Source organism: Nothobranchius furzeri, chromosome 13 (assembly GCF_043380555.1).
Source record: "Nothobranchius furzeri strain GRZ-AD chromosome 13, NfurGRZ-RIMD1, whole genome shotgun sequence".
NCBI classification, from domain to species: domain Eukaryota; kingdom Metazoa; phylum Chordata; class Actinopteri; order Cyprinodontiformes; family Nothobranchiidae; genus Nothobranchius; species Nothobranchius furzeri.
The window spans coordinates 36,100,354-36,124,320 of record NC_091753.1 but is presented as its reverse complement, the minus strand read 5'-3'; the positions used below and the strand labels follow the sequence as shown (position 1 = coordinate 36,124,320).

General features: G+C 40.2%; 3 protein-coding genes across 4 annotated transcripts; 2 read left to right on the top strand and 1 right to left on the bottom strand.

Annotated features, from left to right (window-relative positions):
• The first annotated feature begins 2,299 nt into the window (after window positions 1-2,299).
• On the top strand, window positions 2,300-6,154 carry zgc:114130 (mRNA decay activator protein ZFP36L1). Its single transcript, XM_015951656.3, has 2 exons — window positions 2,300-2,492; window positions 4,723-6,154. The coding sequence occupies exons 1-2, from the start codon at window positions 2,439-2,441 to the stop codon at window positions 5,929-5,931; spliced, it is 1,263 nt and encodes a 420-aa protein (XP_015807142.1). The 5' UTR covers window positions 2,300-2,438; the 3' UTR covers window positions 5,932-6,154.
• Window positions 6,155-15,623: 9,469 nt separating this feature from the next.
• On the bottom strand, window positions 15,624-19,078 carry trappc6bl (trafficking protein particle complex subunit 6B, like). The gene is made up of 6 exons (XM_015951661.3): window positions 18,710-19,078; window positions 18,427-18,494; window positions 18,224-18,341; window positions 17,434-17,517; window positions 17,067-17,160; window positions 15,624-16,829 (listed from the first exon to the last, which is right to left on the bottom strand). Exons 1-6 carry the CDS (start codon window positions 18,800-18,802, stop codon window positions 16,798-16,800), a joined length of 489 nt encoding a protein of 162 aa, XP_015807147.1. The 5' UTR covers window positions 18,803-19,078; the 3' UTR covers window positions 15,624-16,797.
• Window positions 19,079-19,406: 328 nt separating this feature from the next.
• On the top strand, window positions 19,407-21,198 carry bloc1s3 (biogenesis of lysosomal organelles complex-1, subunit 3). Of its 2 annotated transcripts, none has more exons than XM_015951659.3 (4): window positions 19,407-19,711; window positions 19,810-19,996; window positions 20,333-20,433; window positions 20,572-21,198. In XM_015951659.3, exons 1-4 carry the CDS (start codon window positions 19,610-19,612, stop codon window positions 20,755-20,757), a joined length of 576 nt encoding a protein of 191 aa, XP_015807145.1. In that variant the 5' UTR covers window positions 19,407-19,609; the 3' UTR covers window positions 20,758-21,198. The 2 variants fall into 2 exon arrangements, with proteins under 2 accessions (XP_015807145.1, XP_015807143.1); XM_015951657.3 differs by having other exon boundaries at window positions 19,407-19,723.
• Window positions 21,199-23,967: the final 2,769 nt, after the last annotated feature.

Below are 23,967 nucleotides of genomic sequence, written 5' to 3'. Positions count from 1 at the left end.
TCTCCGAGATGCTAGTAAAAAATAATTTAGCCAGCTTGCTAATGTTACTTTTCTTCTCCTCTAAGGAACACAGAACGTTCAGATGTTGGCATTTCACGTCACCTACTGAGGAAGGAGACCCACCAGTAAAGAGATGGTCTGGACCAGACCAAAGTGAGTGATGACACACCTCAGCCACCCTCATCATTAAGAACACCTCACCCCCTGAATCACTCCGTCTGATGACAGCAGAGTGATTTATTTGATGTTTTACTTGTTTAGTCTGTTTAGAAATTATTGAATTACATTATTTTCTGTAATCGACCATCTGATCTGGATGTGTGCAGAATAACTTTCCCCAAATTCAGCAGCAGCTAGCCTGTAAAAACAGCTGCAGCATGTAGTAATTATGTCTGCACTGCTCTCTAATGAGCTTCCTTTCATAAGGAATCATTTGTATAATTTTAGTGTCACTATTTTATTACATTTGTAAGAATATGAAGTCACTGCAGCAAAGTGAACTTGTGAACAAACACAAACGTGACTATAAACATGAAAGCTAAAGAAACAACTTTCCTAAAGCTGCTTGTAAACAAAATATGTCATTAAAGTTATCGTCTATCATTGCAGAATATGGCGATGACATCATGGAACTGGTCTTTGGAAAAGTTTTCCCTGAACCAACTCCGTTTCTAGATGAGGTAGAGAAGATCTGCATCTCACCAACTCTCTGGTCTCAGTATTCAGACAACGGAGGTCTCCCACTGTTATCCAGGACCAGTTTGAAGCCCACATACTGCCCCTCCCTCATCATCAGGAAACATCAATCCATATCCTGAGGACAACAGAAGACGGCAGGAGGACAGGAACTCTGAGACCTAGATACCACCAGCACCGAGACACAAAGCACCTGTGTGCACAACGCCTGTTTAACTACTAAAGCCTGTTTATTATATTGTTCTACTTATTTGCTGTGAGGTTAATACTTAGAACATTTGTATATTAATGTAAACAATTTAAAAAAATCACTGATTGTATGTTTTCTTTTAGATGTAATGGTCCAAACTCAGCCTTGTAGACATTTATTGCATCCTGTAGGTAAATACACAGAACAGGCTCAGATTCAGGATGACCCAGCATGCTCTTCTTCCATTCTGGCTGTTAGGGATTGTATCAATAACTCAATGCCTACTGATGTTTTCACCTAACGGTATTTATTTAGAATGCAGGTAAGATTTAACTATATTTGTTAGCAAAGCAGACTGATCCTGGGAATTTCACTGCAGCACTGATTTCCACCTCTCTGTACACATTAGAGAGAATTACCACTTTTCAGCTAAACACATTTAATAAAGATATAGGCTACGCATTGCAGACAATAAAAACAAAGTTGTAAGCATTAGAATTATAATGATCACATTAAAGAACATTTGGAGGAATGTTCTTTATTTTTGACTCGAATCTCAAATCTTTAAATTAAAATGTAACTGCTTTTTATCCATTTTCAGCCATTAAGACACCCAATATAAAATAAGACTACTTATAAAATTATTTATAATTATATGTATGTATATATATAGATAGAGATCTTAATAAAATGTATTCTTTTAATGGTGTTTTAATGAGCTGTATCATTTTTTAAAACATTTTTTATAGAAATAAATAAGCAAGCAGCATTCCTTGTGTGTGTGTGTGTGTGTGCGCGCGCGCGCGCGCACGTGCCTGCTAGCTGGTCCCTCCGTCGGCAGTGACGGGTGTGTGTGTGTGTGACTACAGACAAATGCATGAGAGAGTTAGCAGCCTTGAAACAGCTTGATGAACTACCCTCCCCACATGTTTTAAAAATGCTAATATGCTATGCTAAATCTGCTATGCTAAATAATGATTTCTCTATAGAACTACAAAGTCCGGCTGGGGGAGGAGAGTACAGGTCTGCACTATGGAGGGGGGCGGAGTTTACAGCTCCTCCTCCAGTTTAAAGAGACAGTACCCAAAACGGCTCGTTCTCAAGACTCTCCTCAGAACAGGGGTAGATGAGGGTCTGTAGAGCAACAATAATGAGGAAATCAGACCAAAGAACTGCAGTTCCACTGTATTTAGACCCCCAACTGAATGATTTAGATGTAAAAAGGAATAACTTAAAAGCATGTTATGTCTCCTTTAAAGGCTGGAAATCAAACAGCTCGAATAATAAAACTTTTCAAATTTATTTGTGGTTTTTTTTTCTTGCTAACTTCTCGATGGCGGTGTGGGCGTGGCCAAGAGTGCTGTTAGGTTTTAAAATCCACACGTGGTCTCCACCCACCTCTTCCTCCGTCTTGGGCTTGTTTAGCAGCGCGTGCACTCACAGCTAGAAACTTCTGACCAAACTCATGCCAGCACATTGCACCCCTCCACCGCAAAAGGGGTAGAAGGGAGCAAACACGGGATCGGATATATCGTCAGAACAATCGTATAAGATGCCATCTCACCCTTTCAACGAGTACCCTGACCTAGAAGAGATGATGTGCAAGGTAAAAACGGAAAAGTGCTAAAGAAAGTTGAGCGGAGCAGAAGTTAGCTCGCTACTCTCGGGAGGGTGGCGCTGCTAGCCTGCTAGCTGAAAACTGTTAGCTGCCGTGTGTTTACAGATTTTCTGCCTTGGTTATCGAACATTAAAGTTAGTATTTGGTCGTATCTGCTCGTCTTTACCGCGTTTCACATAGCTAACATGAACCCGACGCTAAAACGTCTGTGTTATGGCGGCCTATCGAGCTCTCTAACAAACAAGTTTATTTTGCACAAATTTAGTTATTATGCCAACTCAAAACGGAAACGGCGTTACTTCCACTTGTTAGTCCTTATCTTCGTTTAAAGTTGCGGTTAAATCGTGTAGAAAAGGGAGAATTTGAACCAAAACAACTTTTCCGCTTGATACTACAAAGTTGTCAAGCAGCTGCGCGTAGCAACGAGTTTAGCTGCAACACACTGCAGCTTTTTATCTTAAGCTGCAAGGTCAAGAAAGTTAGTTTTTAACCAATTTGCGCAAGCTTCAGCTTCTGTCCTGAAACTAAACTAGAAAGCAAACCCCCTCCACAACATGGCACCTTTAAATTCTCCCTTTACAGTTGGTTCTCTATAAAGTGTTGATATTACTGGTTATTTGGGTGAATAAGTGAATAACTTTGCACGTCCTGGGTGTTAATTTCCATTTAACAAACTTTAGAGAAGTTGGGAGGTTTAGGTCAGAAATGTTTACTCTTAAACACACATTGAGAAGGCCGATATATCATATTAATACCTCAAGTTGGAACCATTGCTGATTTTGCCTACAGCTGGGTTACTAAATCCCCCATAAATAGCTGTTCACCAGTTAAGAGCTGATGAACTTGGAAACATAACCAAAAGAACAACTGTATTGATGCTGTTTAACAAGTATATTGTTTAACCCTTCTTAATGTCGTAGCCTTCAGACAGACTGACTTCTGTGTTTGTGTCATTTTCCCCAAAAACCAGTATCATATCTCCAGTCTGTTTATACACATGTTGCAAACAAAAACAGTAGCAGCTGCCTGTTATTGAATACTGGTGACAACACTGTCTGGTAATTATAAACATTGTTGCAAGCAGGATTATATTTATAAATGTTATTTCGGGCGACGAGTTGAAGCTCCTGCAGCACCAGTTTTCCAGGCCAGTGAAGGCTGACACTAAATCAACACCAGAGCCAATATGGAAGGGGAGATTTTGGTAACATTGGGAAAACTGAGATTGGGCTCTTGGAGCACCACAGGGGACTGTACTCACTATTCCTTTTCACCCTGTACACCTCAGACTTCCAGTACAAATCAGACACCAGTCATCTACAGAAATACTCAGATGACTCTGCAGTTGTCGGGTGTATCAGAGATGGACAGGAAGCTGAGTACAGAGAGCTGGTGCAGCGCTTTGTGGCATGGTGTGGAAACAATCATCTGAACTTGAATGTGAACAAAACAAAGGAGATGATTTTAGACTTCAGAAGAAACAGGGTGGAGTCAAACACTGTTTCCATCATGGCAGAAGAAGTGGAGGTGGTTGAGGAATACAAATACTTTGGAGTTCACCTGGACAACTGACTGGACTGGAGAAAGAACAGTGAAACCGTTTTACAAGAAGGAGCACAGCAGACTGCACTTCTTGAGGACGCTTAGGTCCTTCAGTGTCTGTAGCAAGATGCTGCAGATCTTCTACAAGTCTGTTATTGAGAGTGTAATCTCTTCAGCCATCGTCTGTTGGGGTAGTAGCATCAGAAGCATGGGCCTGAAAAGGCTCAACAGCCTAATAAAAAGGCTGGTTCTGTTCTGTGGACGACTGTGGAACCACTGGAGGAGATAATGCAAAGAAGGATTCTCCAGAGAATCAAGAAAATGATGGACAACCCTGAGCATTCTCTTCACAAGACTGTCCGACAACGGAAGAGTGTCTTCAGTCAGAGGCTTCTTCAGTTTCGCTGCAACACTCACCGCTACTGGAGATCCTTCCTGCCAACAGCCATTGTAATATACAACAACTCTTTGACGACTTGATTATTATTATTATTTTGAACTACTACAGCAATCAGTTTCCCTCTGGGATTAATATGGTATTTTTGAATTAAGTGGTGCTGAAAGTATTTAAGACAAGAATAAGAAGAGAGTCAGAGAAAAACAACAATGTGTCAGACATTTAAAATTAAACTAAATTATACATATAGGTATTCAATTTTCTTTTATTCTTTTACAGCATCTACTGAGTCTGGACCTCAAGGAGCAGCACAGAGCAGCTCCGCCCCTCAGCCTGGAGATGAGAACACCAGGTTTCTTCAGTCAGCCGTGTAAAAGCGCCTCATTTTCTCTCTCAAGCCTCCCCACGGATTCTCCAGAAAGTCTCTTTCTGACGTCCAGCCAATGGGCGCAGCAGTCTGAGGGCCCCCTGCCCTCCCAGCGTGGTAATTCCTCCCAGTGGGGAAAGATGAGCTTTCTTTCCCAGCGCTCTGTCAGCATGGTGGAGACGAGCTGCATGCCAGCAGCAAGTCTAGGCTGGTCCAGGACTGAAAAGACTCACCTGGATGAGATGGGCCCCTCTGTTTTCAACGCTGTATCTCCCACATCATCGGTCTCTGGCTCCTCCTCCTCGCGCTACAAAACTGAACTGTGTCGCTCTTTCACAGAGAATGGGTTGTGCAAATATGGCGGGAAGTGCCAGTTTGCCCATGGGTCAGAAGAGCTGCGTGACCTGAACAGACACCCCAAGTATAAAACTGAGCCGTGTCGCACCTTCCACACCATTGGTTTCTGCCCGTACGGGATCCGTTGTCACTTTATCCACAACAACGAGGAGGAAAATAAGCACGCCTCTTCTCGCTCATCACTCATCATTCCTCACCAGCTCCCGTCGTCAACGCGCTCACACAGACCCCCCCTCATCAGGCAGAGTTTCAGCTTTGCTGGTTTCCCCTCTGTCCCTCAGCACGCCCTCCAGCCCGTCTCGGCTCCTCCTGCCGCTGGCTCATTCACCTGTGGCTCACTGGCCTCGCCGTCCTGCGCTGACATCACTGACCTTCTCTCCAACACCTTCATGGACATGGATTCTGCCTTCGAGGCTTCTCCTGCCCATCAGTGCCAGCCTTCTATGAGCCAGAGTGCCCCAACTGACCCGCGGTCCCCGTTCCTGCCCTCTCCTGATTCTGGCTATTCCCCATGCGCGCTCTCCCCAAGTGGCTCACCTTCTCTCAGGCAGAGTCCTGGCATTGCCGAGGTCCTCTCGGGGCCACTTGGGGCACGCTCGTTGTCCTACACCTCTCTGTCAGACCAGGACCAGGATGGAGGCAGCTCTGCTAGCTCACTGAGCGGTTCCGATTCTCCCGGGGGGAATAATGATAGCAGCGGCAAACGTCTGGCGGTGTTCAGTCAGTTGTCGGTTCCTGAAGATGCTGCTGGCGTCTCTCTTTAGGCTGCAGAACATTTTAAAGTCCGTGCATGTGTTCGTACAGTTATGTGCAGCGCTCTTTCACACGGTCTACACAGACGATGTTCTTTGCACCTGTGTAGCATTAAAGTTAACGAGGACTTACTGAGGGACTAAAGGCTGTTAGATCTGCACAGTTAAGTTATTCCTGTTCTGTCTGCAAACCAGTGATTCAGATATTAAAAGTGTTGCCACCAAAACAGATGACATATCGAGATGTTTTACACTGACAAAAATGTATTTTATCCTTTATCTAAATGGTGACCAGAGGGGATTAAACACAACATTATATATATATATATATATATATATATTTATAATCCAAATCACAGTGAGCTATTGGTGTCGAACCCGAACTGCGTCTTTCACAAACCCCGAGTGACTTTAGTCTGCGATGAAGCCAAAGATGATATTTTTGTAGCTCAGACTCGTGAAACGCACTCGTGGTGGCCGACAGTTAGGAGTTCCTCCAATTATTGTTCTCAGTATTGTTTATAAGCTTGTGAAATTGTTCTTTTCATCCACAATTTGCAGTATGGGGGTTATATTTCCATCACTGGGCCTTGAACCTGACAGGTTTTTACGCGATGTGCCTGAACAATTTTTATTATTTTTTTTAATCAGATCCTGTCGCATTGTCGAACCAATATTGTGATTAGTTAAGAGTTGTGAACAAAGGTGAGACTCTTCTTTTGTTGACGCTTTTAGGAGAGCGTCGATGGTTTTGCCTGCCGGCTGCAGCAAGACGTCAGAAATCAGTAGATGGTGAGGATTTAAAGAGACAAAAGCCTAAACGTTGACATGACGTTTAAAATCCTTTGTTTCTGTTGCTGAGTTGTTTGTCAACAAATGTTACCAGCTCTCTTTGATCCACAGATGGTTTCTGACATCTCAATGTTTTTTTTTCCTCTGATCCTCACATGTCATCATTCAGTATTACTACTTGCTGTTAAAGCTTCGTTTTGTTTAGACGTCCATCTCCTCCACCTTCCTGAAGACTAGTTCCAGCATATTGTACGATTTAGTAGTAGTGTTTTAGGAAATGTTAGTGTGTGTGTGTGTGTGTGTGTGTGTGTGTGTGTGTGTGTGTGTGTGTGTGTGTGTGTGTGTGTGTGTGTGTCATGTAGTTGGTTAGAGGGCCAGACCTCCTGTACGTTCTATTTAAAACTGCCTTTTCATCAACACGTTTGACACCTGTTTAGTGACGAGGTGATCATCTTTAGTAAATTAATTTCTTTAATTTATTTTAACGTATTTATAGAAGACTTCTCAGTTAACGCTTGTATCGAGTTTAATATATTTGGGTTTCTTCTGTGTTTGTACTTGAAATAAAGGTTTCATTTTTTTAAAGCGGCTCTGTGATTTGTGTAAAGTGTGTCAGTTTGTGTTATGTACTATCTGTGTTCGTAGGTGCAGGAAGGAAGGAAGCAGGAAGTTGGTTTTCATTTCCTCAGTATGAACTCTCCATTTGAACTGATTCTGCACGTGGAATGGTTTAACGATCAGCTGTGTAGGATGATGGCTTATTTTCTATCTTTTTTTGTAACTTTTAAATTATACTTTGCAAATATTTAATATTAAATAATTTTCTCCAGCCACTATATACTAAAATGAGCTTTTACAGGGTTAATGAAAGGCCACCAGCCCCTATATCGCCCCCTGTGGCAGAACATTGCAACTTCAGACTGGCAGCCACTGTTAGGACTTAGAAAATTGAGCTGACATATCTGTGGCCTCATTTATCAACCGTACTTACGCAGTTCTGAGTGTATTTCATGCACAGGCACGAATTTATGCATTGTGTGGTGTTTACCAATTAGTACTTGTGCATGGACATTAAAAACAGGGGTCTCATTTATGAAACATTGCGTAGAATCCTTACTAAAACCGTACTTAGGCTCAGCAAAAAAATGTACTTAGCCAAGTAGGTTTGTGATCTATCAAACATGGAGTACGCACAGCTGCACGCAATCTCCGCTTCATAAATCACAAACTTCCTAGAAAGGTTCTCAGGTGTTTTTTGATCTCAACACGCCCACTATCTGTCATAAATGGTCATTGCAAAGTGTCTTGTCGATCTCATGCTTAAAAGCCAGCTCGTTGCAGCATTCCACCATTAACCATGGTGACCGCAAATCAAGGAAGCACAATTTCACCGAAGCAGAAGTTGGGGTACCTGTGGGTGAGGCGGAAAAATGAAAAGAAGTGATTTTGCAAAACAAGAGAAAATCCACAGAGTGGCACAGCGTTGCTGAAGCCGTCAATGTTGTGAGTTCTTCAGAGAGAATCTGACGGTAGAGGCAAAAAAGATGTCTTGCCACTGCCAGAGTGTGTCTGCCACTGGCAGAGGCCCTGGCACCTCTGATCTCCCACCGCTCGCCGTTAGGATCTCAGCAGTACTCGGACCGGTTGTGTGTGTACACGAAGCGGTACAAGAGATAATGCTGCTGGAAGTCATAATTGTATCCTCAGCAGCAGCACTGCAGGTGCTCTCCATGTCCAAAATGTGTGTAAGCCAGGTCCTTAGTCAACTTAAAGTTGCGCACATTTTTCCACTACATTTTCTTTTATAAATCCCAAAGTTTGCATGGAAAGTTGCTTACGCAGTTTTCCAACCCCGTTTTGTTTGTAAGCAAGCTCTATAAATGAGGCCCCAGCTCTGACCATGCGTAGGAACAGCATCTAGTGGAAGAACGGGGAACAGTAGTACTGAAGGTCTCAGTCATCCACACGTGTTCCTCATCCACAAATTACACTTACCCACTATGTAATTATGTTGGTGCATTATAGGTGCTAAAGCCAATAAAAGACACATGTGACCGACAGGAATCTGACATTATATCATGACTAATCTGTGTTATTTGAAGACTTAAGAGAGCGTGCACACTGGAGAGAACGTGTTCTCCATGAGGAAGAAATCCTTCTGCTGTGATTTGGGACCCTTTGTGGCGCGACTGATAAACCCCGTGAATCTGATTCCAGTTCATATTTTATTTTACAACTACGATAACCTCCCAGAACCCCCTCTGCCTATCTCCAGTGGTCAACGGGCCATCAGGCGGGGTACACCCTGGACAGAGAGTCAGTCCATCGCAGGGCAACACAGAGACACACAGGAAAAACAATCATGCACACACACACTCACACCTAAGGACAATTTAGACAGACCAGTCAACCTAACAGTCATGTTTTTGGATGGTGGGAGGAAGCCGGAGTACTCGGAGAGAACCCACGCATGCACAGGGAGAACATGCAAACTCCATGCAGAAAGATCCCAGGCTGGGAGGCGAATCCAGGACCTTCTCGCTGCAAGGCAACAGCTCTAACCACTGCGTCACTGCGCAGCCCACCTCTGTAACTTAAAAAAAAATTTTTTTTTGCACTTCGGCAGCTAGTGTCTCAACCTTGCTGTCGATAAAGTTTTTCTTATTTTTTCTGGAAAAATAAATAAACAGGGAAATCCCTCACGTGCTGAGGATGTAGCGTGATTGCATAATTGAGGGTGTTTCTGTATGTAAATGACGGTAAATAGACAAGCACCTGGAGACGCACCAGTGGGATTTGTCACCAAATGATTGCGGAGGAACGTGCGTATGAGAGGCCACCGCACGTTTCGTTAATCAGGAGTACACACATCCTAACTTTCATTTGTAGGAAGGAATATAGGAACGTTCGTATGAACCTTTTGATAAATGAGGCCCCTGGAGCTGCAGTCCGCTCCCAACACCTTGCCTGCATGTTTTAGATCATGAACACAGCTGATTTGTTTAATGTAGTGATACATCACTCCTGTGCACACAAAGGAAGGCTGGGGAGATCATTTCCGCTGAGTTAAACTGCAGTGTGTATTTTCTTTAGCAATGGGGACAGTAGATACCTAAATCATTGCAAGCATTATTTTTGTGTTAAAGTAAGACGTTACCAGCAGATGGCCATTAGGGTCAAAAATCCTCGGGAGCGCAACCTCCAGCAAAATAACAAGAACATCATATTCCCTTTTATCACTTGCAATGAGTGAAGAGGTAAATGTGTAAAAGAATGTTTATTAATGCTGAAAGTTTTGTAACCATTTGTTACAAATCAGTAAATGCACTCCATCCTCACGGGCTTCCGTAGAAGGAAACATGCCATCCAATATGGCGTCACCCAGAGACTTAGACCTGCTCCCATGTATTTTAGACTAATATGGTTATATAGTATGAAACCGCCAATATTTTTCAACAAGGGTATATTTTATTTAATGGTAAAAACTACACATTGTCTCTTTAAAAGACAAATTCACAGCAAGGATGGGTTTTGCTTTCAATTCTACAAACAGACACTAGGGGGTGGTAAAAGCAAACCTAAACTGCCTAGTTCCCCTTTAAAAATGTGTAGGTTTTGGTTCTAAATGACGCTGAAGCCTGTGCTAGTGAATTAAAACATCACTTGGACTTGATCAAACACAGAATTAACCTCGTAACATTGTGTGTTTCCAGGAATTTAATGACAAGTTCTCCCAAGATGTTTTGGAGTCTGTTATTACTCCTTAACAGTGACTCCATGTATTCTAAAGGCAGACGTGCTGTTTGCAAACCTTAGCTCTTGTTTGACTACTCATGCTGGTTTCTCTGTTTTGGGTCGCACCAGTGTGTGTGTGTGTGTGTGTGTGTGTGTGTGTGTGTGTGTGTGTGTGTGTGTGTGTGTGTGTGTGTGTGTGTGTGTGTGTGTGTGTGTGGCTAAGATCTTGTGCAACGATAAAAAGACCTAAAGTAACATCCTTTCCTCTCTACCTTCTGCATACCACTTCTAAACATGCCGTTTTCAGGATAAACCATGAAACGGGTCTTGGGCAAATCAAACCTGCTTTGTGCAAATGTTTTCTTTTTACTGGTTTGTATTTGTGTTAAATCTAGTTTAAAATAAAACCAGTCTCCTCAAATTGTCTAAAAGTGGGAATAAACACACAAGAGCTATTATGTTGTTAAAACACAAGATGGGCTGGTCATCCAGGGTGATCAGTGGCTGTGAAGGGGTTAAAGGCGTGTGTGTGCTGGTATGGGTGTGTGTATTGTGTCCTATAGACATTCTCCCACACTCTTGCCCTGTCGGACAGAGAAGACAGGCAGATGGCTGCAATCAAGGCCACCACGGGTCAACATATGGACCTTGTGTTTGCGGCTGGGTATCCTGCCATGCATGAGTAGCAAAAGTTCAATAAACTAACAAGAAATTTGAAAACGTGAGGAAGAAAAACTGTCAAGAAGAAAAGGGTGTGTGCATCTACTATCCCAACAGCTCAGATACGTGGATGGTGTATTAATCATACTACTCCAGCTCATTAGCGTGCTATATTGCAGCTGCTTCACTCTTCTGCAGACCAGGGCCAAGTGAATACTCCTCATGGGCCACAGAAATGGGATTTGTTTTATTTCAATATGCAAAAAATCATTTTATGGGGATTTTTTTTTTCATTTATACTTTCAAACTAAAACTTTTAGCATTATTCTACGTCAACAACCTGCTGGGGAGACAAAAGCCATCATTCTACAGGTGAAACTCGGTATATTAGAAAATGGTGCAAAAGTTACTTAGACCGAGAGACCATCTAAAGGCTCAGGAAGCCTTTGCGGGTGTTTTGGATCAATTATCTGATTAGAGTGTGACACGTTGTACCTAGAACATCAAATCTTTTCACAATATTCTAATTGGCTGAGACCTGGAATGTGGGATTTTCATCAGTAAACATGCATACCTAGGGAGGAGGTCATTCTGTAAAAGATCACTTTATTTTCCGTGTACATCACTAAAAACTGCACCTTAAAGTTCTAAACATTCACTGTGTTTCTATGGGAGTACCTCTTGAGAACCTTTTTCACCTCCTCCTCCTTCCTTCTTCTATTCATGTTCCACGCTGTGAATCCATTTGGTGTCATTGTGAGACGGGGAAGGGGTGCAAGGACGTGGGGGGTGGGGGTGGGGGGTGAGGTGGGGGGGGGTGTCCAACTGAACTGTAACCATTGTCCCTCACTTTCACCAGAAGAAACAGTAGAGGTAAAAGGACCCCTCCCCTTCCCCCAGCACCTTCACCAGGACTCACAATCACTCCTTCATCATCTTTTACTTTCTTTGCTGCTTCCTGCCTCCCAGAACCCCTTACAGAACCCTCCCTTTTCATCCTTTCATCTTCCTGCCACCTCATTTTGAGGCTCTCCAGTCTCTCCTTTTAATTTTCCTCTAGCCTATCCTCTCCTAATCTCCTTCACCAACTTTCTGCAATTCTACCCTTTCCTAGTCTCTCTCTAATCCCTGCTTCTATTCCCCCCCCCACCCCCACCCCCACTTCTCTCGAGAGGATTTAAGCAAAGTGTTTAATGGGTCGCAACAAATAGGAAAAGATTGGGCTATGGGTGCAGACTCCATCTTCCTGTTTTTCTTTCCTCTCAGCAGTTCTAAGTTTGGATAAACATCTTTAAAAATCCACAGTTTCATCTGTCGGTTCTGCTCTGCTGTGTTGTGCAGATCAACAGAGGTGAGGGGAAAGTGTGATTTACAATCTGGGGGTTTCTGCAGGTTCCTTTTACTCTTTAGGTCTCTTCACAGAAGAACCCAACAAAACCCCAAAAGCCAAAAGCTTTAGCTGCTCCAAAAACACAACCAATCAGTGTCCAGCAGTAAAAATCTGATGTAGAAGTGAATCTACTGAAAACACAACTTCTAAAAGTTTTATTTATAGGCAAGGTTCTATAAATGGGGGCACAATCTCATGAAATGAAACTAAATTATGTGAAAAGGATAAAAAATATTGTTTATGCTAATAAATAAAAAGATGAGACATTCTTAGGGGGAACATCTATTTTGATGTCAGCAATGGGAAAACAGATATAAAACTATTCAAGAAATACCGGTGAATACAGGGGTGTCTGATATGTTTGTGCGTATTGGTCCACACATGTGAACTGTGCCAGAAAATGTGACTGGTGAAAAAAACTGAGATGGTCAACAGATGCTTTGATTAGTTTTAAAGGTTTTAATATAAAGAACTCAACAAAAGTAGGCATAAAAAGTCAAAATTATCTTAATTTTATTTGGTACAAATAAGTGAAGAACGTCATCACCACTAAAAGCTAGATTACCAGATAGGTGATCAAAAAGTGTTGTGCAGCGCCGCCCTCTGGTGGTTCAAAACAGACTTTGCAGTTATTAATGGATGTTCAACAGTACTATTTATGCATTCAAATCACAGAAATGTTTCTAGTATAAAACAAATACCAAACATAGTAATAACATAGATGTTTTAAATGAAATTGAATTAATGTAACCCAAAACTTTAAAGAGCAAGTCACCCCCAAATCAACTTTTCTTTGCTGATAAACTATTTAATTGAGTGCCTAATCGTGTACTCTAATGTAGCTTAGTTAAATTCTAAATATGCTGCCTAAAACAGTCAGTGTTTTACCCTCTTCAGGTAAAAAATCTGCACTACATTTGAATTGAAATCTGCCATCGCTATTGGCTAAAGAGGTACCCTATGTCGTTAGCTGGTACTGTGTGTGTGTGTGTGTGTGTGTGTGTGTGTGTGTGTGTGTGTGTGTGTGTGTGTGTGTGTGTGTGTGTGTGTGTGTGTGTGTGTGTGTGTGTGTGTGTGTGTGTGCGGGTGCAGGATAGGCTCGGGGTCCTTCGACTGCCGATGACATCAAAGTAGTTGATTGGCTGAACATGAAGCTTACGGAAGTGACGTTATCACGTTATGATTTTGATTGGTCAGAACAAATTTGCGGTCGTACTCTTAGCGGTTGTAGTCCTGTAGTCCAAAAATCAACACTTTTTGGAGAAAATATGTTTGAATTTCTAAAGGAAATGCAAAATATAAGCTAATGATAAATGGTGACCCTCAAAAGCTCTTGATGTTGATGAGATGGAGCAAAATAAAACCTAAGAACTTTATTGAAAGACACCAAGCAATATTTTGAGTCAAATGATGTATTTAGATAACTAAGGAAATATACAGACAAACTCCACATTAATACAAACTGATATGGCTTCACATATAAGAACTGTTTTATTTTTTGTCAGTCAGATGTTGGTTTTATGCAGTTTCACATTTTTTACAAAGATAATATGGTGTTTTATTAACAAATTACAATTATAAGGAAAACATGTAGGTGTTAACAAACAAGAACTTATTAACAAAACTGCTGATGTCTTTCCAAAACGTGTTGAGTAGATTCACAGTAATGTGACGTCATCGGCAGTCGAAGGACCCCGAGTCGATCCTGCACCCGAGCAGATCCTGTACCGACAGTGGCACATTTTTCAAACAGGAAATGGAAGTGGATTATAGACTTTAGTCGGGGGTGTCTTGCTCCATTTGCCCGCATGAGTTCCAAATTATTGTCAGAAAATCTCAAAATCATATATCTGCTGGTCAAATATAGAAAAAAATATGTCAAATATAAAGCAAATACTTAATAATAAAGTACTAGTGGAGGCTGATGCTGTGTCAGATGATCACATAACAGTTTACACATAAAAATCTCAGAACCAATTATTCCTTGTAGATTTGAACCTAAAAGGAAATATAATTAATAAAGGACAGCTGTTAAAGGTAATCAACATAAATATTCACAAATAACAGGACAAGCGTTGAATTTGGTTTGTAGATCAATCAAAGACCAATCTTTGTCTTTTCTGGACAACAAATGTATGCTGTTAAATGTTAAAACTTAATATATTTATTTTATATTACCTATTATTAACTTAACTGAAATTTTGTGTGAATAAAATCCTTCTAAATCTAGCATGCGTTTAGTGTCGCCCTGTGGCCACCAGAAGGCGTATGATCTGACATATTCAGATCAATAAAGTTCTGAGAAAGAAAGCCCCTTTAACCCATAGCTCATGCTGTAGCTCATTGATTTAATCCAGCTGGAAACAGATAAATGAAATATATTTGAGTTTTGGTAGCTAAATAATTTCATTAGTTCTGTTCTAGAGTTGCAGGGTTTTTACCATACAGCTGAAACTGTTAGCAAAATAAGGTAAATACTCAGCTGCTCTGTGTTAGAAGAGAAAACCAGAACATAAGGAGTTTTAGTAGTTAATTTGTATAAGTGAAGACCTTCTGGCTTTCCTCGTATCTAGTCGATGGTTGTTAATGCAATTCTTTTGAAATGTGGTCATTTTTCAAGTTGTATGTTTTATTTTACGTTTAGCTCATGAATGCTGTAGTAACCAGTTGTCTCCAGCAGAGGGCAGAAAACGCCAGACACTGAAGGGTTGAGTTCTTGAGTTTCCATCCAGCTGACCTAAATCAAACATAGAAATCTCTTATAGACGGAGTATGTGATCATCAATCAAATCTAACAACAGATTAGAAGTAATTCAATTATGTTTATTTAGACAAAGAAACTTTTTTGTCTTTTTAACCCTTTGATGCATGAATTATGAAATCTTCAACCATGATTTATCTTTAACAATTTTTTTTCATTCATCTTTAGGTGTGAATGAAACAAATTTCATATTTACATGTTTTTTGTAACATTTAATTTACAAATAATTTATTACATGTCCACCTTAGTGGACAGCGTGCATGCTGAACATGAAATATGTTGGCTTGAAGTCCAAATGGAGGGGCTCAAATGCAATAAAGTCTTCAACAGCTGTGCTTAATAGCAAAAATAAATAACAATTATGAGTACCTGTCCACTGTAGTGACCATTATGCATCAAAGGGTTAATTATGCATTTTTACAAGCCAATAAATCTCAAATGTGACAAATAACTTCTGTTTAATTAACACATATTCACTTATATTGCTTTTTTTCTATTCAAGGGACCCATGAGCCGACCGGAAAAGGGCGGAAATTTAGCGTCCTGGTGCTTCTAATGACCAGTCGGCCACAGCACACAACCATCATGTTTAACACAATTACATAAATAAAATTTAAATTGTTTTCATCTAAATGAAGATAAATGCTTTTAGGGTGAAACATTGTTTACAACGCCAAGATGCTGTAGCATTTCCTTAGAAAAAATTGACAGGAAGTTTCTACTAAATATTGTAACTTTATGTGCAGTTCCCTATTCCTCCTCCTCCTTATCCTCAATGTTAATATTTACAAAAGGACAAAAACAATTTGGATAATTTTTTTCTGCTTCAGGGTAACATATTTCTATGGTTTAACAGAACCAGAGTTTAGTTCTAGCTTTTCACCACTGGGGGCATCAATTCCCCATCTTGTTCAAACAAGTTCAATTTAAGACAGACATTGTAGTGCTGTAGCTAGGGGAGCGTGTACAGTAGTGTAATGTGTAGCTCAGATAGTTTTAACTTTTTTCAGCAGGAGAATTTGGGTGTGTGACGTGAGAGCGTGTGAAGACATTCAAATGTCTCACACTCATTGCGTCAGAGATGGCAGTCCTGCAGGTGGTAGAGTTTAAATATTTATTCTTTGTTCTGATTTTAGTTTTTATGTGTTTAGAGGTTTTCCAGTAACATTTACAAGACTAAACTCTGCAACACATTACAAAAAATACAGTGCATTGACAAAAACATTTAAATGTATGCTGATGTAGTAACTGGAACATTTCTAATAAGCTGAATAAGGTGAACCAGAATCAAGGTCCTCTGTAAACTAGAGATCCTGTCATTTACTAAACAGTAAAAATGAACAAAACCTCAATCAAAATAAAGAAGGAAACAGACATTCTCTGTCCATTATCTGCAACCCAATTTAAAAGTCTGTTTCACTCTCTTAGAGGGACAATCCGTGTAGTCCGGTTGTGATATTTGATCCCTTCTGCAGCCGTGATGCTTGATGAAAGAGCAAGAACTACGATGCACTCATCTTCTGCCGTAAACATAATTGGTTCACGACTTCTGGATCACCACCTGAAACTTACCTGTGGAGACAAAATGTTACGTGATTTATTTCTGTAATGGTTTAAAAAACATAAATAAACCACGTTTAGTGTCATTTACATGTGAAAATGCTCAAAGACTGGAGTTCAATGGGCTTTTCTATTAACTGGCAACACAACCATCCACACTTTACAAGTTGTGGATGGTGATCATGTGATGCTGTTGAACTCTCGCCTACAGGGAAACAAATTACATGTCGGCTTTGTGCTCGCACTCACATGAAGGCATGCTAGAAACCTCGGCTGTCACCACGCTCTCCAGACCGAGGTTAGACAGAGCTCCTCTCACCACACCGCACGAAAACGCAAGATACTAAAAATATATTTAAAAAGAAAAACATCTCAGATGAACACCACCGCATAGAAAAAATATCCAATTTCTTTCAATTTTAGTCAACAAATAGTCACATTTCTATCATCTAATATGGAAAAGCAGTCTACTCATCAATCAACCAATCAATCAATAAATCAAAGCTTTATTTATAAAGCGCCTTCCGCAACCCTATCGGGAAGCCCAAGGCGCTGAACATGGTACAAGAGGAAGTTAAATAGCATCTACTAGTGTATGTGTGTGAATATGGTATACCTTAGGGGCCTGATCCAGATATTGTTTTCCATTGGAGAGCTGAGTTAGTAGCGCAAACTTGTTATCTTGAAGGACATAGGTACCCTGTGGTGCAAATTATAGAGTTCTAGAACAGCAGACACATTCCCAGACATAAATAACCCCTTCTTTCACCGGCCCGCAAGCTCATTCCCAATCGGGAGCTATTCTGATGCAAAATGAGAGCCAAAGCACTCCACACAGTTGATTCTGTGAGGTCACTAAATCATGAGAGATTTGCAACACGACACACGAGTTCAGAAGTCCGCACACAATAATAATAATAACATAATGATAGCGCCCCCTCGTTTCTAGGGCGAATCCAAAATGTTACACTTTGCCGCCAGTGCAAAGGATCTCATCCATGGCCATGGCGGCTAAATGCTGAGTAGTGCGTTTTGCGGCCGTTACACAACGCTTTCTTGTGCGGTGGAAAGAAGGGGTTACAAAGCCTATGGGATAATAAAAGCTTTTCATTATAAACCTGCACTTAAAATGTAAGAATTAGCAGATAATGCTAACATTCTTAATTTGTGTCAATGCACAAAAGTAGAAAAACAACAAAACGCTCAACACTTAACTGGTAACCATTACAAAAATAAATCTATCATGGTGTAATGATCCAAAGAAGACTCAATAACATGTGGTTTTAATTTTTCCAAGAGCTTTTGAAGGCTTTGGACCATGAATAATAAATACTGATTTGAAATTTATATTTTGTCAGTTTGTAGTTAACTTTTAAACTAAACTTTCAGTAAGTGTGCTCTGGTACCTGATGGTTTGTTCTGAGGTTGTCCACCTGCCTCCTGAACACTTTGGTCCAGAAGTCTTTGCAGACAAACTTCATGATGTCCAATTCATCTTTAAAGCTGGGAGAGTCCCGGGTCAACCTACAAACAATGCAGATATTTACTAAACAAAAGATTACACACACCCATTTACTGCTGTCCATGCAGTGTGGTTTCTATTATCTACCTCTCAATGAGACCTTGTCCCACCCTGAAGCCCATGGCTTCCAAAACAGAAATACAGACAGCTCTGTCCTAAAGAGGAAAAATAAATCGTAAACATTAGACAGAAACCTACATTTTTACCTACACACGGCGAGTCCTGTAAACTTATAATGCTGCTGCTAAACACTGCATAAATAAAGTATATGTTAAAAAAACAGACGGGGAAAAGCCAAACAAATGCTTGCTCATACAGAAAACTGAAGACTAACTAGAATTTTCGCATATTGGATGTAATTCAAGCTCACCTTGTTGTCCATCTCTCCTTTGCCTGACTGCTGACTAAAAATATGGGAAACAATCTCCAAATGGAGAAATTCAAACAGGGACTCGTCTGCCATTCTAACAAACACTCGGATGTGATAGCTCTCTGATTAGCTTCAGCTATTAGCTAAATGGTGTAAGTTGTTTCCTAACAAACAGTTTAAGTCGCGATAGCCTATTTTATATACATTGATTTGTGCATATTATCAATAAAAACAAGACAAAAATCAACGTACGAGTTCACTATACCAAAAATGCTAGTTTTAAATACAGCTGAGGGCTACAACTACCGTAGCTGCCAAACGCTTTTCCTTCTCCTTCTTCTGCTTGCTTAATTGCGGTTGACAAACAACAAATTGGTGCAATACCGCCACCAACTGGTACTGACTTTGGACAAGAATATCCCTCATCGATTAGACAGACGTCTGAACAACATCCAGGTCAAGCTCATAAATAGTTATGTAGTCAGTGATAATGTTATTTTCCTCGCACAGCATTTTAAATTAAAATGAACATCAAATTACGCACGGTTACGTGACTACTTAAAATTCCGGCGAGTATTGGTGAATTTATCAAACCAACCCCTTGAGGTGCCCTTCATGGGGACCAATCAAACACAAAACGTCCTTATCACGTGTTAAAAGAGCTCAAATCAGATTGGACCTTGAATAAAAAGGTACATCCTCGCCATCATGTGATTTATGTTTTGGAAGGGAAACAGCTTTTGCTAGTCTTCCTGTTTTAGCTATAACACATGGTGTTTATTAGCAGAATAAACTAGGACTTAGAGAAAAGAATGTAGGTGAGGTTTCTAGTTTTTTTTGCTATGCAATTCTAGCAGCAGTTGTAGTCCAGTCTGTGTGTGTCTGTGCGTTTGATCGATCATGTCTAGCAGATACTCTATGGTAGTGCAGGGCGAAGCCTCAGAAACAGACTCTGATGATGAAGTCTACATCACCTCACTGTCGTCTCACCAAACAGCCACGGTCGGAGCCAAGGTTTTCTTCTTGGTTGTGTGATTTTAAATAATAGAAAGAAACATGGGGGTGTTGTGCACACTGATTGTTTTTGTGGATACTCTCAGGTTGTTGGGGAGGCCTCTGAGACAGACAGTGAGGACGACCCAGATAAGACAGTCAGAACCTCAGCAGCGGGTCAGGACAGCACCCAGATCCTCAGGAGAGACCTGCCACCCCTTATTGTGGTTCGAGACCATCCTACTGTACAATCCATAGTGGAAGACAGGCCCAGTCCTTCACACAAACCCCATGGTGAGGAGTTCACATCATATGCATTTGTTTTGATCATAGAAGCAGCAATTTTAGAGGTTTATTTGTAACACAAAACGTGTTTTGATCGTTCAGTTTCAGTTTAAAGTGGCACAGACTAGATAGGAAGTTTGAAAGTGAGTCCCCACTTTGTTTTCTTATTTCCAGCCTATAACTCTCCTAAAACCATGATCAGAGGTAGTCAAGTATAACAAGAAAGAAAATACATCTGGAGGGCACATAAGCAAGTGATCAGACACAAAACAAAGGATCGCTGGAAACAAATAAGGGAGAAGGAGAAAGAAAAAGTCCAGGAATCACCTCTGGTTTTGTTCACAGGTAAAACCCTTTTGCAGCAGAAGCTGCAGGAATCAAACAGTCGGCTGTATTCTGATGTAGGTCAGATGTTACGGCAGGTGTACGGCAGCGCCAGCAGAGAGGTACATTCTGTTTCAATGTGTCTTATTTAAGCATTTAATGGTTCAAATGTAATTTATGCTCTGAATAGTTACGTCGCATATTAGGATGAACATAAAATAATGTCACAGTTTTAATCTAACTTTTTGAATGATTTTAAGGTACACAGTGCAACGTCCCAGCTGAATGCCTCTCAGAGCTCTATCATAAACGCTTCCCACAACATCAGGTTGATCCTGGATGACCTGAAGGCCGTGTCCGAGAAGATCGACATCATCACCAGCTGTCAGATACTACCGGACATTAACATCAGTGATCCCAGTCATGTGACAGCTGCTGTACTTTGAAGACGTCCACCAGAGATACTTCAACACAACTGAAACATCAGGGTGTTTAATAAATCTTAAGAAGAAACAGATTTTAAAAATGCATTTTCTTTCATCTATAACTTACACCAGTTGCCTGGAGACAACAGCGGGCCAAATGAAGCTGCCTAAGGAGATTTTTGTGTAACAACATTAATGTTTGTTTAGACTTTTTGAATTAGCTGAAAACAACCTGTAGATTCGAACAAAGTCTCCTCACTTAATGTTCCATCACCCAAATTTAAGTCCTGACCCCATATTTATTTGGAAACCAGCAGCTTGGTTCACAGATGTTGCTGAATAAGTAAAGATTTGCCTCTTAAATGTTTTTGTTTACAAAAATAAATGCATTGTTCTCACAAACCAATGTACAACACTGCAATTTATGAGCACAAATAAAATACCTACAAATGTGTTAAAATAGCTAATTTCAAGTCAAAGTGTGTTATTTTTACAAATTGATAAAAAAAAAAGTTCTTGCAGACATTTTGCTAAATAAAACACTTCCATGGTGTATGAAACCAAAAACAAGTCAACATAAGTGGTGGTCTAAAACTAATTACAATGAGCAAAACAACCATAAAGTTCATTATGATGCAACAAGCTACACATCGCTTTGTGCACGTTACACAGGAGTGTAAACGTACACCAGCACCACGACCAGCAGGTTGAGAACAGTGCCCACGATACCCGCAATGCCAAGCAGGTGGTCAGGGTCAACTTTGCACCGCGGCCCGTTGGTATAAATCACATGACGATCAGCTGGCTGGGAAAAAAAACAACAACACACAAGTGGATCAGAATTAAGTGAAGTACTATTTTTGCCCACGTGATGGCGCCACTTACATTCCACAATCTTCCCTGGTCTTAACAAAGAACTGCTCATCCCGATGCAGAAGAAAATGTTTATTTTTGAGCATGCACATGTTTAATAGATTAAAATAAAAGAAGGACCCAACTGTTAAACATAAAACTTCTCATTGTGCATTTTCATTTCTTATTGTTTTTGTTTTTATAGGTTATTTTTTTATTCCCTGATTTATTGCTTTTTATTTATAAATTGTATTCACCATAACTCAAGTAAAAACACAGTTTTTTTTATGTTAAAACATCAGAGTATATCTGATTTTCTAAAGACCTTATTTCAAATCTGCACCTACTGATCTTATTTCTAATGACGAATTTAGATAAAAATTCATTTCTAGGAACATGTTCCTGAAATATTTTTATTTAAAACAGTTTTTATGAAAGATGGATTTAAATTAAGCCTCATAAAATAAAAAATGTTAAATATAAGTATTCAAATTTGTTTTAAGTCATGTGCATAGTTTCCATTGTACTTAATTTTGTTTCATTAAATTAAAATGGATAATTTTTATGAAATTATCAATTAAATTAAATTAAGAAAGCATAGCATCAATTCCCACGTTGCTCTAAAATGTTTGTAATAACCAGCATTTCTCAAACAACATTAAAAATGTTTCTAATGCTTTTGTTTACCTCTCTGGCGTTCCTCTGTCCTCTCTTGTCTCTCATCACCCCGGTAGGCTCCATTTTTCAATCTCCAACCCTTAAAAGCAGTAATAGCTACACTTTCTATGTCAGTTTCTCAAGTCCCTAAAAACGAGCCGATCACAACTGTCCCAGAAAATATGAGTGTGACGCACCCCTGGTAGCTATTGGAGCTGAAACCTTCTGTGTCTTCACTTCTCCTGAGGCTACAGAGGCTCACAGGTCTGTAATAAATGAGAGTATAAAAGGAACGCTGGTTTGTTTTATTGCACTTTGAACTGCACAGAGTGACACAGAAGGCCAAGAAGCTGCCCAGCTGCAACGTCTGTGTTAGGTCATACATGCATAGTTGGCTCAGACATGGCTGTTTGTGCCCAGTGGGGACACAGGCCGTTGTGGAGGTCTCTAATGCCAGAAGGACTCATATGTGTGTCTAATCATCACTAAGTAGATCATTTGTGAGCAAAATGTGTGCATATGCAGACAATCTGTGAAAAGCTGCAGAGAAAAGAGAAAAGTAACATGATTTCCAGGCTGGAAAGAACACGTTTTACACAGCAGATTGTTGTTATTCATGTTTCCATGCTCAACGTAGATAGAATAAAGGTTGGCATTCATCCTCTGCTTTAATTTCTTTTGTCTGAGATGATTTGCTCCAAAGATCCATCAGTATTTCAGTTAGGGGCCGTATACATTTGAGACAATCCTCAGATGTCAGATATAAGACCATAAAGATAAAAAATAACTCAGGTTTCATTCAAAAACCCATCAGACTTTTGACAAAATGGCATCAAACAAAAAGGACTCAGGAAAATGTCCTAAGGATGTCCTAAAATGTACGTTGTAGTATGGTCTACATTAATAACTGAAATAAAGATAAGATTACTAGTTAGATAACGAACAAGACCAATAAAGTTACATTATCACACATTTATAACGTATATCACCAGTGTGTGTGTGTGTGTGTGTGTGTGTGTGTGTGTGTGTGTGTTTGTGTGTGTGTGTCCCAGTTGTTTCAGGCACTCAATCACAGAGAAAGAACAACACTAGTGTCATAGCAGGATTAAAACATATAAGAGTTGCATGAACTTTTGTGAAAGTCAAAACCCCACCTCCCCCTTAACGTCCACACCAAGAATAAAAAATATTAATGAAACAGTTGTTTTGTATTAAAACACAAAAAAATGGTTTATAATAAAATGTAAATCAATATTAATATAAATATATAGTGTTAATAATAAGGTCAAATCAATGTAAATGTAATTTTTATTTTATTTTATTTTATTTTATTTTATTTTTTCATTTTTTATTTAACACTTCCATATTCTTTACTATTTTTTGTTACACTCAACAGGCAAGTAGAACATAAAATGTTACAGTTTTATATAAAACATCTTCTTTTGTTCCAGCAACAGTGGCTCCAGGCTTGCACATGAGGACGGGGTTCATGCTCGAGCTGGCTAACGATCTAACGTCTAAAATAGTAACGCAGCAAACAGCACAGAAGGGTGCTGAGGAAAGAGCAGAAATGTCTGTGGAACATTAAAGAGCAGAGAGTGAGGCGGAGAGGACAGACACTAGACCAGAAAGCATTTCAGCTGTGGTCAAGTCCGTGTGTGTGTGTAGGTGCGTGCATGCATGTGCACAGAGGCCAGCACCCATATCAGCTAGGTCAGTGGC